The following is a 16,275-nucleotide window of genomic DNA, read 5'->3' as shown; positions in this document are numbered from 1 at the left end:
TTTATAAGTATTATAATTATTATTCTTTTCTTGTACTACAGAGCAGTACAGGGTGGTTTAATAATAATAATAATAATAATAATAATAATAATATGAATCTACAGGAGGAAGAACTCGTACCACAGAGCAGTACAGAGTGGTTTAATAATAATAATAATATTATATTGTTGTTATTACAGGAGGAAGAACTCGTACCACAGAGCAGTACAGGGTGGTCTACACAGACCACCAGAGAGTGGAGCTGGAGAAAGAGTTCCAATTTAACCCTTACATCACCATGAGGAGGAAGACTGACCTGTCTGTGGCTCTGGGCCTCACAGAGAGACAGGTAAGACCAGCTGTCTGTAGCTCTGCACCTCAGAGAGACAGGTAAGACCAGCTGTCTGTAGCTCTGCACCTCACAGAGACAGGTAAGACTGACCTGTCTGTAGCTCTTGGCCTCACAGAGAGACGGACAGGTAAGGGAAAACACACAAGACAGAGAGACAGACAGAAAGCAGTCTAAAAGCCCCACAAGCAGCCCCTAGTGGCCGTGGTGCTCATCACACCCCACCTATGTGTTTTTAAAAGAATAACAGTCAGGTTTTCCTCATCAAGGAGTCACTTTCAACTCATAATTCAAGTAAAAGGTACGAGTTGAACCACTGCTGAAGCTTACAGCTTTGCACGCACACGCACACACACACACACACACACACGCGCGCACGCACACACTTGAAATATGTATTTATGTCCACATAATAAGAAGTACAGGATGTACAAAGGACACACACACACACACACACACACACACACACACAAATGAGAGAGGCCGTGAACCAGGAGGCTGATAATAATTAAAAGCATAAAGTAAGAAGTTCCCTTTTCCAGATAAAACCAAAATGTGACAAAACCGTGTTGCATAAACCTGAGGTCATTGCTACACCAGCTTCCTGTTGATCATCCAATCAGATCAGTCTCTTTTACCCCCCCCCCCCCGGACACTTCAACTGAAGCTTGACAGGTTTATGTATGTCATATAATTATGACACAATTATGACAGCTAGATTAATGCTTTCATTTCACTGGAAATCCATGACTATTCTACCAACTAATGTTTCATTGTTACCACTATTATATAAATCTATACGTCTTGGTTTGATTGAAAACAAAACATATTTTCACATCAGGGTCCTTAAGGGACTATTAGTGGTCTGCAGTGGTGGGAAAAGTACTCAAATGTTTTACTTAAGTAAAAGTATCAATAGCGCAACCTACAAAATACTCTGTTACAAGTAAAAGTCAGGTAATTGATTGATTGATTGAAATTTTTATTAGGCAAAAGAATGTAAAACAACACAGTTACATTTATAATGCTTTTGTCTAAAAGGTCCGGCCAAAAAAGTCCTTGCGGACTTGTTTCCGTTGGGGTCCTTGAATTAATTTCATAGACATATATAGTAGCAACCAAACAGTTCAAAAATCAACATGAAAATACAGATAATACAGAAAAAATACCACTATGTACAAAAAAAGCATTTAAAAAATATATGTACAAAAAAAGGGGGGGGGGGAAGCATGGAAAAATAAAAATTATATACAAAAAAAGCATGAGGAAATACAAAATATGTACAAAAAAGAGGGGGGATTTACTTGAGTAAAAGTACAAAAGTATTGGTATCAAAATGTACCAAAAGTAGAAAGTACTCTTTATGCAGAATGTCCCATTTCACAAGTTTTCAAATAGATAAAATAAATGTATAACAATCATTTGAAAATAGCCGATCTACAAGCTCACAATGCGTCGCGTCGCGACACACTGTGAGCTTGTAGATCTGCTATTTTCAAGTGGCCAAAATGTATATAGGGCTGAAGTGGTTAATGTATGTTTTGTAATAATAATCAAAATCTACAAAGTAACTAAAGTTTTCAAATAATTGTAATGGAGTAAAAGTACAATATTTGCCTCTGAGATGTAGTGGAGTAGAAGTAAAAGTACTGAGAATTGTACTTAAGTACAGTACTTGAGTAAATGTTATTAGTTGCTTTACACCGTTGAGGGTCTGTGGCCCAAAGGTCAACTCTGTGGCCCAAAGGTCAATACAGGTGATAGAATAACAACCTTCAACCTTTTTGGAAAACGTCACAAGCGACACAAACCATGAATATTTTCAACCCGGCTGCCAAGTCATTATAAATGTTCAATTTATTTAAAAAAATAGCAAAAGTAGCCATTCTACAAGATGTTTTAGAGATACATTTACAATCAGTGGTGGAAAAAGTAAAAGTATCAAAACTGCAGTGTAGAAATACTCTGCTACAAGTAAAAGTCCCGTAATCAAAATTGACTTGAGTAAAAGTACAAAAGTATTGGCATCAAACTATACTTAAAGTACCAAAAGTAAAAGTACTCATTGTGCAGAATGTCCCATTTCACAAGTTCAAAATGTATAAAACATATTTTGAAAATAGCAGATCTACAAGCTCACAATGCATCGCGACGCATTGTGAGCTTGTAGATCTGCTATTTTCAAATGGCCGAAATGCATATAGGGTTGAAGTGGTTAATGTGTGTTCAGTAATAATAATCCAAAATCTACAAAGTAAGTTGTCAAATAATTGTAATGGAGTAAAAGTACAATATTTGCCTCTGAGATGTAGTGGAGTAGAAGTAAAAGTACTGAGAATTGTACTTAAGGTTAGGTTCAGGTTAGGGTTAGGGTTAGACATTTAGATGTTAGGTTTAGGAGTGAGGATTAGAGTTATATACACTTAGTTGTGCGCTGGTGTCATGCACTGAAAAATAGCCGATCTACAAGCATCTATTTTTTCCGGTTTTAGGCTTACGGTTAAAAATGTCCACATTGTTTTAAAATGGTATTCATGAAATCACTAAAACGTTGATGACCTCACAAGTATAGTAATACAAATGTGTGTGTGTGTGTGTGTGTGTGTGTGTGTGTGTGTGTGTGTGTGTGTGTGTGTGTGTGTGTGTGTGTGTGTGTGTGTGTGTGTGTTGCTAGGTAAAGATCTGGTTCCAGAACCGTCGGGCTAAAGAGAGGAAAGTCACCAGGAGGAGGCAGCAGATGGCCACGCCCCTTGGCCACGCCCCCCAGGTCACCGTGACAACCAGCAAAACCCCAGCATCATCAACTCCTCATCACATCCAATCACCTGTGATTAAAGAGGAATATTAACAACACATTCACCGCCAAAGTTTTTTCATAATAAAATCACCCACTGCCAGGGTTTTAATCGTTTTTTTTGTCCGTTTATTTTTTAACATCGAAGTGAATGGATTTTTTTTTTTTTTTATTAATTCGTTAGGGTTAGGGTTATAAATTTATACTCAAAAATTAGAGAAACTTTTTAGGAATTCAAAAACAGAATAAAAAAAAATAATTAAAAGGGGAGAATTCTCCCCTTTGGCGGTAAAGACCATCGACTGAAAAGGGGAGAATTCTCCCCTTTGGCGGTGAGTGTGTTAAACAATTCCTCATGAATACAAGTAAGACGCGCGAACGCTGGAAGCGAACGCAGCTCGAAAATATTGTGTATTTACGGACTTGTAATCCGTGTTATTTCACCGTGATGGGGAGAGAACATTGACATTGTGTGTGTGTGTGTGTGTGTGTGTGTGTGTGTGTGCGTGTGTGTGTGTGTGTTGCAGGCTGTTGTGCATTGTAATCAGAGCAGGCTGTTGTGCATTGTAATCAGAGCATTATGAGAGCATGAACACAGACACACAGACACACAACCTGAGCAGGGTTACATAGTAAGCTCCACTTGGTCGGAGGCCTCCTTCCGCGTTCGCAATTAAATACTTGATGACAGACTGCACACAGCACTGAAATTAACCTTGTGTTTAATTATTCTATTTTTGTTTATTCCATATTATGTACACACATGTTTATTATGTTTTACTTTTATTTAATGTTTGAATAGAGTTTAAGTAGTTTGTACTGTAGCTATTTCCTACACACTGTATGTCATACAATTATGACATAACTGACAGGCATAAAATCACTATTATTTAAATAGCATTTTATTCATTAAAAAAGTGACAGCGCCTCTTAGTTTCACTTGAAATGACAATAAAGAAAATGTAAAGTATCCATGACTATTCTGCCAAAGGATGTTTCAATGTTACCACAATAAATCACTGCTTGGGAAACAGTATGTATCTCACAAGTTTTGCCTACTTTTTATCTTATACATACAGTACTGATTGTGTAACTTTTCCCTGGTTAACAAGAGGAAGTACATTTAGTTTCCAGAACCACAGACAACCAAACATGATGTAAACGTTGTTGCAACCCCTTCCATCGTTGTGTATTTACTGTATACTGACCGTTTTAATATCATACGTTCATATTCAGTCCAGGTATTTACAGGACATTCCAGTCTCCAATGTTTAATGTTATTAGAATATTAACGTTAAGGATTATAACTCTACATTAACCACAAGTTGGAACAGGAATAAGGAGTCAGAGAGAGACAGATCTGTGTATAGATGTGATCATGATCAAAGAAAAGCAGAAATGTTTGCATCATGGAAACAAAATAACATCCTGACTCACTCTAGAGCCACAAAAAAACATCAACATTTACACATTAAAACCCCACAGGCCACAGAGACACAGTAATGGAAGTTTATACAATTTGAGACCAATTATAAATGTATTACAATTACAATTTACAATGTAGTCATTTATCAGACTCTTTCTCCAGAGTGACTTACAGTAAAGAAGGTAAACACATACATAGAATGTAGAGACTAGGATCACAGGTAAACAAAGAACCTAGCATCAGTCTAAACAATATAATATAAAAAATAATAATAATATGTACATTAAAACTATACAAACTATTAGATGTCAGGTCAACAAATGAACCTGGCATCTGTCTACTCTAAATAACATGCTATCTAAATGACATTTGAACCTTTGTATAAGACTGCATGGTCATCAAGGCTACAGTAGGTCTTGTGCTACAAGCTGAGATGTCTGAAGAGGTGAGTGAGAAAAAATGGGATTGAGTCTGTAGTTCTAAATGTAATGGGGAGTTTGTTCCCAAACAGTGGTGTAAAGTAACTAAGTATTAAGTTTAAGTTTGACTTAACTAGAGTATTTCCTCTTTTTTTTTTAACTCTTTAACTACAATTATTTGAAATCTTTAGTTACTAGTTACTTTGTAGATTTTGATTATTATTACAAAACATACATTAACCACAGCCATATATACATTTCGGCCATTTGAAAATAGCAGATCTACAAGCTCGACGCATTGTGAGCCTGTAGATCTGCCATTTTCAAAAGATTTTTTTTTTTCATGTAAAAATGTGTGAAATGGTACATTCTGCATAAAGTACTCTCTACTTTTGGTACTTTAAGTAAATTTTGATACCAATACTTTTGTACCTTTACTCAAGTAAATTTTGTGTTCCAGACTTTTAGTTCAGTAACATGATCACATCACACCCATCCTCCGTTCACTCCACTGGCTTCCCGTCTCCTTCAGAACCCAATACAAGGTATCCCTTCTGACACATCAGTGTATCCACGGCAACGCTCCTTCCTACCTCAAGGAATTAGTCCCCCTACAACCCTCAACCCTCAACACCCGCTCTTCAAACACATACCTCCTCAAAACCCACAAGGCAAAGCTTCGTACCATGGGCGACCGGGCTTTCTGCTCGGCCGCCCCCGAACTGTGGAACGCCCTCCCTGTCCACCTGAGAGCTCCACAGTCAGTTGATTGTTTTAAGAGAGGACTAAAGACCTACCTTTTTAGCAAAGCATTTTTATAGCTGGAGGCTTTATGCCCCCATGTTTTAATAGTTTTCTCCTAGTTTCCTAGTTATTGTTTTCTTTTACTGGTGTGATGTTTCTGTTTTTATGCAATTGCCTTCTGTAGCACTTTGAGATTTCTTGTAAATGTAAAGTGCGTTATAAATAAAATCCATTATTATTATTATTATTATTATAGTATTGATACTTAAGTAGAAAATGTGAGTACTTTTTCCACCTCTGTTCCCAAATCATCTGCAGTCAACAAACTACTTCCTCAGAATGATTACATCTGCACTCCAACTACAGAGTAACACAGTGAACCAGTCCCTGGTTGTGGAGTAGAGATTGAACCATGATGGAACATCTCCAGGCAGTGACGTCTGTGGGGTTGGAAATCCTCTTTGGAAGAGTTCCTTAATGTTTTCTTAACGTGTGAAGAAAGAAAAGAGGCGTCTCTTTAGTCCTGACTAACGCTGGATGTGGTAACAGTGAGCTGACCTTCTCTACGAACCTTTTCTGGCTCAGGTGTTCAGGGCCGAGTGGCTGCTGTGTTAAAGGGATATTTCACTTTCAAAAACACTTTGGGTCATTGTAAACACGGCCCCCTCGCGTATTAGGAGGGCAGGGTGAGTCACCAGAACCACGGACGGGTGTTTTCGATGAATCTAACATGTTAAAAATGGAGTTTGAAGTTATAAATAGTTTGTATGGGAAGGGGGCGTGTCTGATAAAAATGAATATCAAATATCTTAACACTGAATCAACTTAAAAACGGTCTGGGGGCGGGGCTCACTAAAGCCTGAGTAGATGATAAAATGACCCAAAGTTTTTTTGAAAGTGAAATAACCCTTTAAGTGGTCAGATGGATGGGCGGCGTGCATTTTCAGAGCACGTTTATTTTAGAAGGATCCCGGGTCAATAAAGACCTTCAATATTGTATTTATTTCAGAAATAGTTCATCTTTCACTCAATAGGGACAATGTCATTTGTGCTATGCTATGCCCTATAGCAATGATTACTTTCAAAATAATATGCTGCTGTTTTAACAATTGTTTGTTTGCTTTAACCAAAACTATCACTTACCCTACCTTAGTCTGCCATGTTTTTAACCTGCTGTAGTTTTTAATCTGCTGTAGTTTTTAATCTGCTGTAGTTTTTAACCTGAACTGGAAAACACATGACAGAATGAGCCTGGGGTTTCATCATGCCCCTTTAACTGTTTTAAATATTAACTGTTAAATCATCATTCAAATCGCAGCAGTTATTTAGGGGGGGGGGGGGCACCAGTGGGCCCCGGGGCCACAGCTTGAGCACCCTGCTGTCCTAGACGTGAACCTGTGCGTAAAGGTCTTCTGTGGGGTCAGCGTTCCGTTGACCTCCTGACACCTTGACCTCTCCGTACTCCACCTCCCTCTCTGCTCTCCTCATGGCCTTCCTGCTGCCTGGCCTCTGGACCAGCCTGACGTCTGCATACGTCACGTCCTGATCCTCAGCATCAGCACCACCTGTAGAGAGGACAGAACACACTATTTAATGGACTGTGTAGAGGACAGAACACACTATTTAATGGACTGTGGAGAGGACAGAACACACTATTTAATGGACTGTGTAGAGGACAGAACACACTATTTAATGGACTGTGGAGAGGACAGAACACACTATTTAATGGACTGTGTAGAGGACAGAACACACTATTTAATGGACTGTGTAGAGGACAGAACACACTATTTAATGGACTGTGGAGAGGACAGAACACACTATTTAATGGACTGTGTAGAGGACAGAACACACTATTTAATGGACTGTAGAGAGGACAGAACACACTATTTAATGGACTGTGTAGAGGACAGAACACACTATTTAATGGACTGTAGAGAGGACAGAACACACTATTTAATGGACTGTGGAGAGGACAGAACACACTATTTAATGGACTGTGTAGAGGACAGAACACACTATTTAATGGACTGTGGAGAGGACAGAACACACTATTTAATGGACTGTGTAGAGGACAGAACACACTATTTAATGGACTGTGTAGAGGACAGAACACACTATTTAATGGACTGTGTAGAGGACAGAACACACTATTTAATGGACTGTGGAGAGGACAGAACACACTATTTAATGGACTGTGTAGAGGACAGAACACACTATTTAATGGACTGTGTAGAGGACAGAACACACTATTTAATGGACTGTGTAGAGGACAGAACACACTATTTAATGGACTGTGTAGAGGACAGAACACACTATTTAATGGACTGTGGAGAGGACAGAACACACTATTTAATGGACTGTGTAGAGGACAGAACACACTATTTAATGGACTGTGGAGAGGACAGAACACACTATTTAATGGACTGTGTAGAGGACAGAACACACTATTTAATGGACTGTGGAGAGGACAGAACACACTATTTAATGGACTGTGTAGAGGACAGAACACACTATTTAATGGACTGTGTAGAGGACAGAACACACTATTTAATGGACTGTGTAGAGGACAGAACACACTATTTAATGGACTGTAGAGAGGACAGAACACACTATTTAATGGACTGTAGAGAGGACAGAACACACTATTTAATGGACTGTGTAGAGGACAGAACACACTATTTAATGGACTGTGTAGAGGACAGAACACACTATTTAATGGACTGTGTAGAGGACAGAACACACTATTTAATGGACTGTGTAGAGGACAGAACACACTATTTAATGGACTGTAGAGAGGACAGAACACACTATTTAATGGACTGTAGAGAGGACAGAACACACTATTTAATGGACTGTGTAGAGGACAGAACACACTATTTAATGGACTGTGTAGAGGACAGAACACACTATTTAATGGACTGTGTAGAGGACAGAACACACTATTTAATGGACTGTATAGAGGACAGAACACACTATTTAATGGACTGTGTAGAGGACAGAACACACTATTTAATGGACTGTGTAGAGGACAGAACACACTATTTAATGGACTGTAGAGAGGACAGAACACACTATTTAATGGACTGTAGAGAGGACAGAACACACTATTTAATGGACTGTGTAGAGGACAGAACACACTATTTAATGGACTGTAGAGAGGACAGAACACACTATTTAATGGACTGTGTAGAGGACAGAACACACTATTTAATGGACTGTATAGAGGACAGAACACACTATTTAATGGACTGTATAGAGGACAGAACACACTATTTAATGGACTGTGTAGAGGACAGAACACACTATTTAATGGACTGTGTAGAGGACAGAACACACTATTTAATGGACTGTAGAGAGGACACAACACACTATTTAATGGACTGTAGAGAGGACACAACACACTATTTAATGGACTGTAGAGAGGACAGAACACACTATTTAATGGACTGTATAGAGGACAGAACACACTATTTAATGGACTGTAGAGAGGACACAACACACTATTTAATGGACTGTAGAGAGGACAGAACACACTATTTAATGGACTGTATAGAGGACAGAACACACTATTTAATGGACTGTGGAGAGGACAGAACACACTATTTAATGGACTGTGTAGAGGACAGAACACACTATTTAATGGACTGTAGAGAGGACAGAACACACTATTTAATGGACTGTGTAGAGGACAGAACACACTATTTAATGGACTGTGTAGAGGACAGAACACACTATTTAATGGACTGTGTAGAGGACAGAACACACTATTTAATGGACTGTAGAGAGGACAGAACACACTATTTAATGGACTGTGTAGAGGACAGAACACACTATTTAATGGACTGTGTAGAGGACAGAACACACTATTTAATGGACTGTAGAGAGGACAGAACACACTATTTAATGGACTGTGTAGAGGACAGAACACACTATTTAATGGACTGTAGAGAGGACAGAACACACTATTTAATGGACTGTGTAGAGGACAGAACACACTATTTAATGGACTGTAGAGAGGACAGAACACACTATTTAATGGACTGTGTAGAGGACAGAACACACTATTTAATGGACTGTGTAGAGGACAGAACACACTATTTAATGGACTGTAGAGAGGACAGAACACACTATTTAATGGACTGTGTAGAGGACAGAACACACTATTTAATGGACTGTAGAGAGGACAGAACACACTATTTAATGGACTGTATAGAGGACAGAACACACTATTTAATGGACTGTGTAGAGGACAGAACACACTATTTAATGGACTGTGTAGAGGACAGAACACACTATTTAATGGACTGTAGAGAGGACAGAACACACTATTTAATGGACTGTATAGAGGACAGAACACACTATTTAATGGACTGTATAGAGGACAGAACACACTATTTAATGGACTGTGTAGAGGACAGAACACACTATTTAATGGACTGTGTAGAGGACAGAACACACTATTTAATGGACTGTAGAGAGGACAGAACACACTATTTAATGGACTGTGTAGAGGACAGAACACACTATTTAATGGACTGTAGAGAGGACAGAACACACTATTTAATGGACTGTATAGAGGACAGAACACACTATTTAATGGACTGTGTAGAGGACAGAACACACTATTTAATGGACTGTAGAGAGGACAGAACACACTATTTAATGGACTGTAGAGAGGACAGAACACACTATTTAATGGACTGTGTAGAGGACAGAACACACTATTTAATGGACTGTAGAGAGGACAGAACACACTATTTAATGGACTGTGTAGAGGACAGAACACACTATTTAATGGACTGTAGAGAGGACAGAACACACTATTTAATGGACTGTGTAGAGGACAGAACACACTATTTAATGGACTGTAGAGAGGACAGAACACACTATTTAATGGACTGTGTAGAGGACAGAACACACTATTTAATGGACTGTGTAGAGGACAGAACACACTATTTAATGGACTGTGTAGAGGACAGAACACACTATTTAATGGACTGTGTAGAGGACAGAACACACTATTTAATGGACTGTGTAGAGGACAGAACACACTATTTAATGGACTGTGTAGAGGACAGAACACACTATTTAATGGACTGTGTAGAGGACAGAACACACTATTTAATGGACTGTGTAGAGGACAGAACACACTATTTAATGGACTGTATAGAGGACAGAACACACTATTTAATGGACTGTATAGAGGACAGAACACACTATTTAATGGACTGTGTAGAGGACAGAACACACTATTTAATGGACTGTGTAGAGGACACAACACACTATTTAATGGACTGTAGAGAGGACAGAACACACTATTTAATGGACTGTGTAGAGGACAGAACACACTATTTAATGGACTGTGTAGAGGACAGAACACACTATTTAATGGACTGTGTAGAGGACAGAACACACTATTTAATGGACTGTAGAGAGGACAGAACACACTATTTAATGGACTGTGTAGAGGACACAACACACTATTTAATGGACTGTAGAGAGGACAGAACACACTATTTAATGGACTGTGTAGAGGACAGAACACACTATTTAATGGACTGTAGAGAGGACAGAACACACTATTTAATGGACTGTATAGAGGACAGAACACACTATTTAATGGACTGTGTAGAGGACAGAACACACTATTTAATGGACTGTAGAGAGGACAGAACACACTATTTAATGGACTGTGTAGAGGACAGAACACACTATTTAATGGACTGTAGAGAGGACAGAACACACTATTTAATGGACTGTGTAGAGGACAGAACACACTATTTAATGGACTAGAGGACAGAACACACTATTTAATGGACTGTGTAGAGGACAGAACACACTATTTAATGGACTGTGTAGAGGACAGAACACACTATTTAATGGACTGTATAGAGGACAGAACACACTATTTAATGGACTAGAGGACAGAACACACTATTTAATGGACTGTAGAGAGGACAGAACACACTATTTAATGGACTGTAGAGAGGACAGAACACACTATTTAATGGACTGTGGAGAGGACAGAACACACTATTTAATGGACTGTAGAGAGGACAGAACACACTATTTAATGGACTGTGTAGAGGACAGAACACACTATTTAATGGACTGTAGAGAGGACAGAACACACTATTTAATGGACTGTATAGAGGACAGAACACACTATTTAATGGACTGTGTAGAGGACAGAACACACTATTTAATGGACTGTGTAGAGGACAGAACACACTATTTAATGGACTGTAGAGAGGACAGAACACACTATTTAATGGACTGTGTAGAGGACAGAACACACTATTTAATGGACTGTAGAGAGGACAGAACACACTATTTAATGGACTGTGTAGAGTAGAGCCCGACCGATGCCAGATTTTTGGGTCCGATGCCGATACCGATTTTGAGAGTCCTGGACCACCGATTGCCGATGTTTTTGACCGATATTTTGTAATTAAATAAAATAATAAAAAATAATTTTCAAAAACGTATAAACTTCATTTTTTCATTAAAGTTAAGAATACAAGATTGAGAACATTTAAAAAAAATGCAATCACATTATTACAAATAAACATGAATACAATTATTTGAAAACTTTAGTTACTAGTCACACTAATATTATTACTAAACATGCATTAACCACAAGTCTTCAGCCCTTTTTAAACTTCGGCTATTTGCAGTGGTGGAAAGTAACTAAGTACATTTACTAAATTACTGTACTTAGTACAATTTTGAGGTATTTGTACTTCACTTGAGTATTTCCAATTTCCAATACTTTTACTTCTACTCCACTACATCTCAGAGGCAAATATTATACTTTTACTCCACTACAAGTATTTGAAAACTTTAGTTATTAGTTACTTTGAATATTTTGATTATTATTACAAAACATACATTAACCACTTCAGCCCTATATAGGGCCATTTGAAATTAGCTGATCTGCAAGCTTGTAGATCTGCTATTTTCAAAAGATTTTTATACATTTGAGAACTTGAAATTGATTGAAATTTGATGCCAATACTTTTACTCAAGTACATTTTGAATTTCAGACTTTTACTCGTAACAGAGTATTTCTATATTGCAGTATTGATACTTTTACTTAAGTAAAACATTTTAGTACTTTTTCCACCACTGGCTATTTGAAAATAGCAGATCTACAAGCTCACAAGTCACAACATGTTGCTATGCAGTGCTTTGTGAGCTTGTAGATCTACTATTTTGAAAACATTTTCATACATAATGATATAAAGGAGTGTAGTGCACTTCTAAATTTAGGATTTGGTTTTGGTCAATTGATTTAGTTTTCATATTACATTGACATGACGCTGTCACCGCATCCTGCAACAGACGTGCTCATGCAGAGCCCGTCCATCGATTGGTTGTGAAATCGCCCTGACAACCAACAACAACCAATAAAACCCACAACTGTCCCTTCGGACTATAGGATCCATTCTAAACTATGGGATTGTACAACTTGAGCGTCGAGTCACACAGGCTTGAGGCTTTGAGCACAACAAAACTGTGTCCTTGTATTTTAGTTATGAACAAAGTCTTGCTGAGAGCAAAATGAACGGCCCAAGGTAAGGGTAATGCTTTACAAAGTTGTAAGAGGAATCCCTAGGCTTCATCTGACTGACCATCTTGTCCGCGTCTGATGAAAAGTGAAAGTAAATGAAACTCGCCCCAAATCACGCTCACCCCCATTCTTTTTCGCGGACCGACGGTTCTTGCATTTGTTTGATGATAAGGTTAGAACATAGTTTTACTGTGGTTACGTTTAGAAATAAGGTTAGGTAGGTTTAGGCATAGTTTACTGAAGTTACGTTTGTGAATACCGCGGGATTTTCCCCGGGGCGATTGTGTTTTAGGGCGACTGTGTTTTGGGGCGAGAGTTTTGGTATTCACCGTGCGTCTGCCAAGCCACACTCCTCCGCTCAGAAACAGCGTGGAGATGTTTCACTCAGACAGACGTTAATATATATTTCTTTAGCGATATACAAGTAGCTTAGAAGATTGTAGTAGCCTATGCCCAATTGCCCATAAAAATATATACCTAACAGTTGCATCATGATCCATAAATTAACGAGTCTCGCGTCGAGTCATTCATATCATTTATTAATTAATTGAGCTTGGTCTCTCTAGAAGGCATTGTAGTGGTAGATAAGTCGTAAAGCGCTTTGAGTAAGTTTGAGTACTTAGAAAAGCGCCATATAAATGCAATTCATTATTATTATCATTATTATTATCTCTCTCAGTATTATTGAGAGATTGTTGAGAAAAACGAGCAATCTTTGTGGATTTCACATAAATAAATATAAACACCTTTACCGCAGCTGCGCAGCAATTGCACAATCAGTGAAAATATTATTGACAAAAACATCGGAATGATTGTTGTAAGAATTGAACGAGCTAAAACCTTTTAAACAAAAAAATTACAGTTTTCATATACTATCATTTATTAACATTGATCAGCACCTGTGCCCCTCCTTCTATTCTATTTTATTTTATTATTATATAAGATGATGTTTGGCAACATATGTGATGTCTATTGTTTGTTTTTTTGTTTTATGTGTTTTGTTTTTGAAAACTTAATAAAATTTAAGTGAAAAAAAAAAAAAAAAAATGAAAAAAAAAAAAATGAAAAAAAAACATCGGAACATCGGTGGAAATAATGACCGATGTCCGATGTCAACATCGGGGTCCAAAATGACCGATGTATCGGTTCCACCGATGTATCGGTCGGGCTCTAGTGTAGAGGACAGAACACACTATTTAATGGACTAGAGGACAGAACACACTATTTAATGGACTGTAGAGAGGACAGAACACACTATTTAATGGACTGTGTAGAGGACAGAACACACTATTTAATGGACTGTGGAGAGGACAGAACACACTATTTAATGGACTGTGTAGAGGACAGAACACACTATTTAATGGACTGTGGAGAGGACAGAACACACTATTTAATGGACTGTGGAGAGGACAGAACACACTATTTAATGGACTGTGGAGAGGACAGAACACACTATTTAATGGACTGTGGAGAGGACAGAACACACTATTTAATGGACTGTAGAGAGGACAGAACACACTATTTAATGGACTGTGTAGAGGACAGAACACACTATTTAATGGACTGTAGAGAGGACAGAACACACTATTTAATGGACTGTGTAGAGGACAGAACACACTATTTAATGGACTGTGTAGAGGACAGAACACACTATTTAATGGACTGTGGAGAGGACAGAACACACTATTTAATGGACTGTGTAGAGGACAGAACACACTATTTAATGGACTGTGTAGAGGACAGAACACACTATTTAATGGACTGTGGAGAGGACAGAACACACTATTTAATGGACTGTAGAGAGGACAGAACACACTATTTAATGGACTGTGTAGAGGACAGAACACACTATTTAATGGACTGTGTAGAGGACAGAACACACTATTTAATGGACTGTGGAGAGGACAGAACACACTATTTAATGGACTGTGTAGAGGACAGAACACACTATTTAATGGACTGTTTATTTTATATTTTTTATCGTAAACAGGCATTCTCTAATGGTTAAAGGGATAGTTCACCCAAAAAAAGAGTCTCCTTTGTGTCTCCTACCGGAACCGCTGCCTACTGGTCAGCTGGTCATCAAATTATTGTCTTAGGAATGAGACAAAAACTAAACAATATCCATGAATTCAAGTCTCCATGGTCTCCATAGAAAAAGTCATTTTGGGGGTGAACTATCCCTTTAATAATAGTCTTTATTTTCCCAGAGGGATATTGATCTTCACAGACTGTTCCATAGAAAACACACAACAACATGACGCACAACAACAACATACATGTAACACCAGTACAATACACAAAGTCTCCAGGTCAGGATACACAAACCAACCAATGGCTGAATGGACTAAACTCCTGCTGTAACCAACTTGTTGCCCATTTGATTGACTGTGTAGTTTCTGTATCTTTATGCAGATGGCATGGTTTAACCCTTTAAGACCGGGAACGCATCTGTGTCATTGTAAGATTTCTTTGGCTATTAAAAAATAGCAGATCTACAAGCTCATAGCGTGGCACTATGAGCTTGTAGATCTGCAAAAAAAAATTATCGTGAAAATGAGTGCAAATCTTTGAAATATAGTTTTTTAAAGCGAACATTTTGAACTGAAATTGAACCACTGATATAGACACATAAGTTTGAAAAAAAAAATATATATGTTAGGATTTAAAGGACATTTTGTTGAATCCCCCAGAAGCAAAGATTTGAGTTAAAATGTTCGCTTTAAAAAACATACATATTTCAAAGATTTGCACACATTTTCACGATAAAAAAAAGATATACATGAGCTTGTATATCTGCTATTTTTCAATAGCCCAAAGTATAAAATAATGGTTAAACTCTAAAATGACAGAAGCTTTTCACGGTCTTAATGTGTTAAAGTGACAAATGAACAGATGATGAGTGTCATTTACTACTGTGATGATAAACGTTCCATGGCTTTTTCCTTCCTATCAGAAAGAGTGGGTGTAGTGGGAAGGCCCATAATATTA

General features: G+C 38.0%; 1 protein-coding gene across 1 annotated transcript in view; it reads right to left on the bottom strand.

The window, feature by feature from the left end:
• Nucleotides 1–7,054: 7,054 nt before the first annotated feature.
• LOC308075745 (uncharacterized protein) overlaps nt 7,055–16,275 on the bottom strand; it is a 55,087-nt gene continuing 45,866 nt past the window's right edge. The window contains exon 6 of the mRNA XM_080415693.1: nt 7,055–7,276. Coding sequence (XP_080271819.1) covers nt 7,095–7,276 — 182 coding nt within the window. The 3' untranslated portion in view covers nt 7,055–7,094. The remainder of the gene's footprint in view (nt 7,277–16,275) is intronic.

The sequence above is a fragment of the Gymnoscopelus braueri genome (assembly GCF_963280865.1).
Source record: "Gymnoscopelus braueri genome assembly, chromosome: 20".
Lineage (NCBI taxonomy): Eukaryota > Metazoa > Chordata > Actinopteri > Myctophiformes > Myctophidae > Gymnoscopelus > Gymnoscopelus braueri.
Note: the sequence above shows the minus strand (reverse complement) of the source record. Positions and strands in the feature narration are given on the sequence as shown.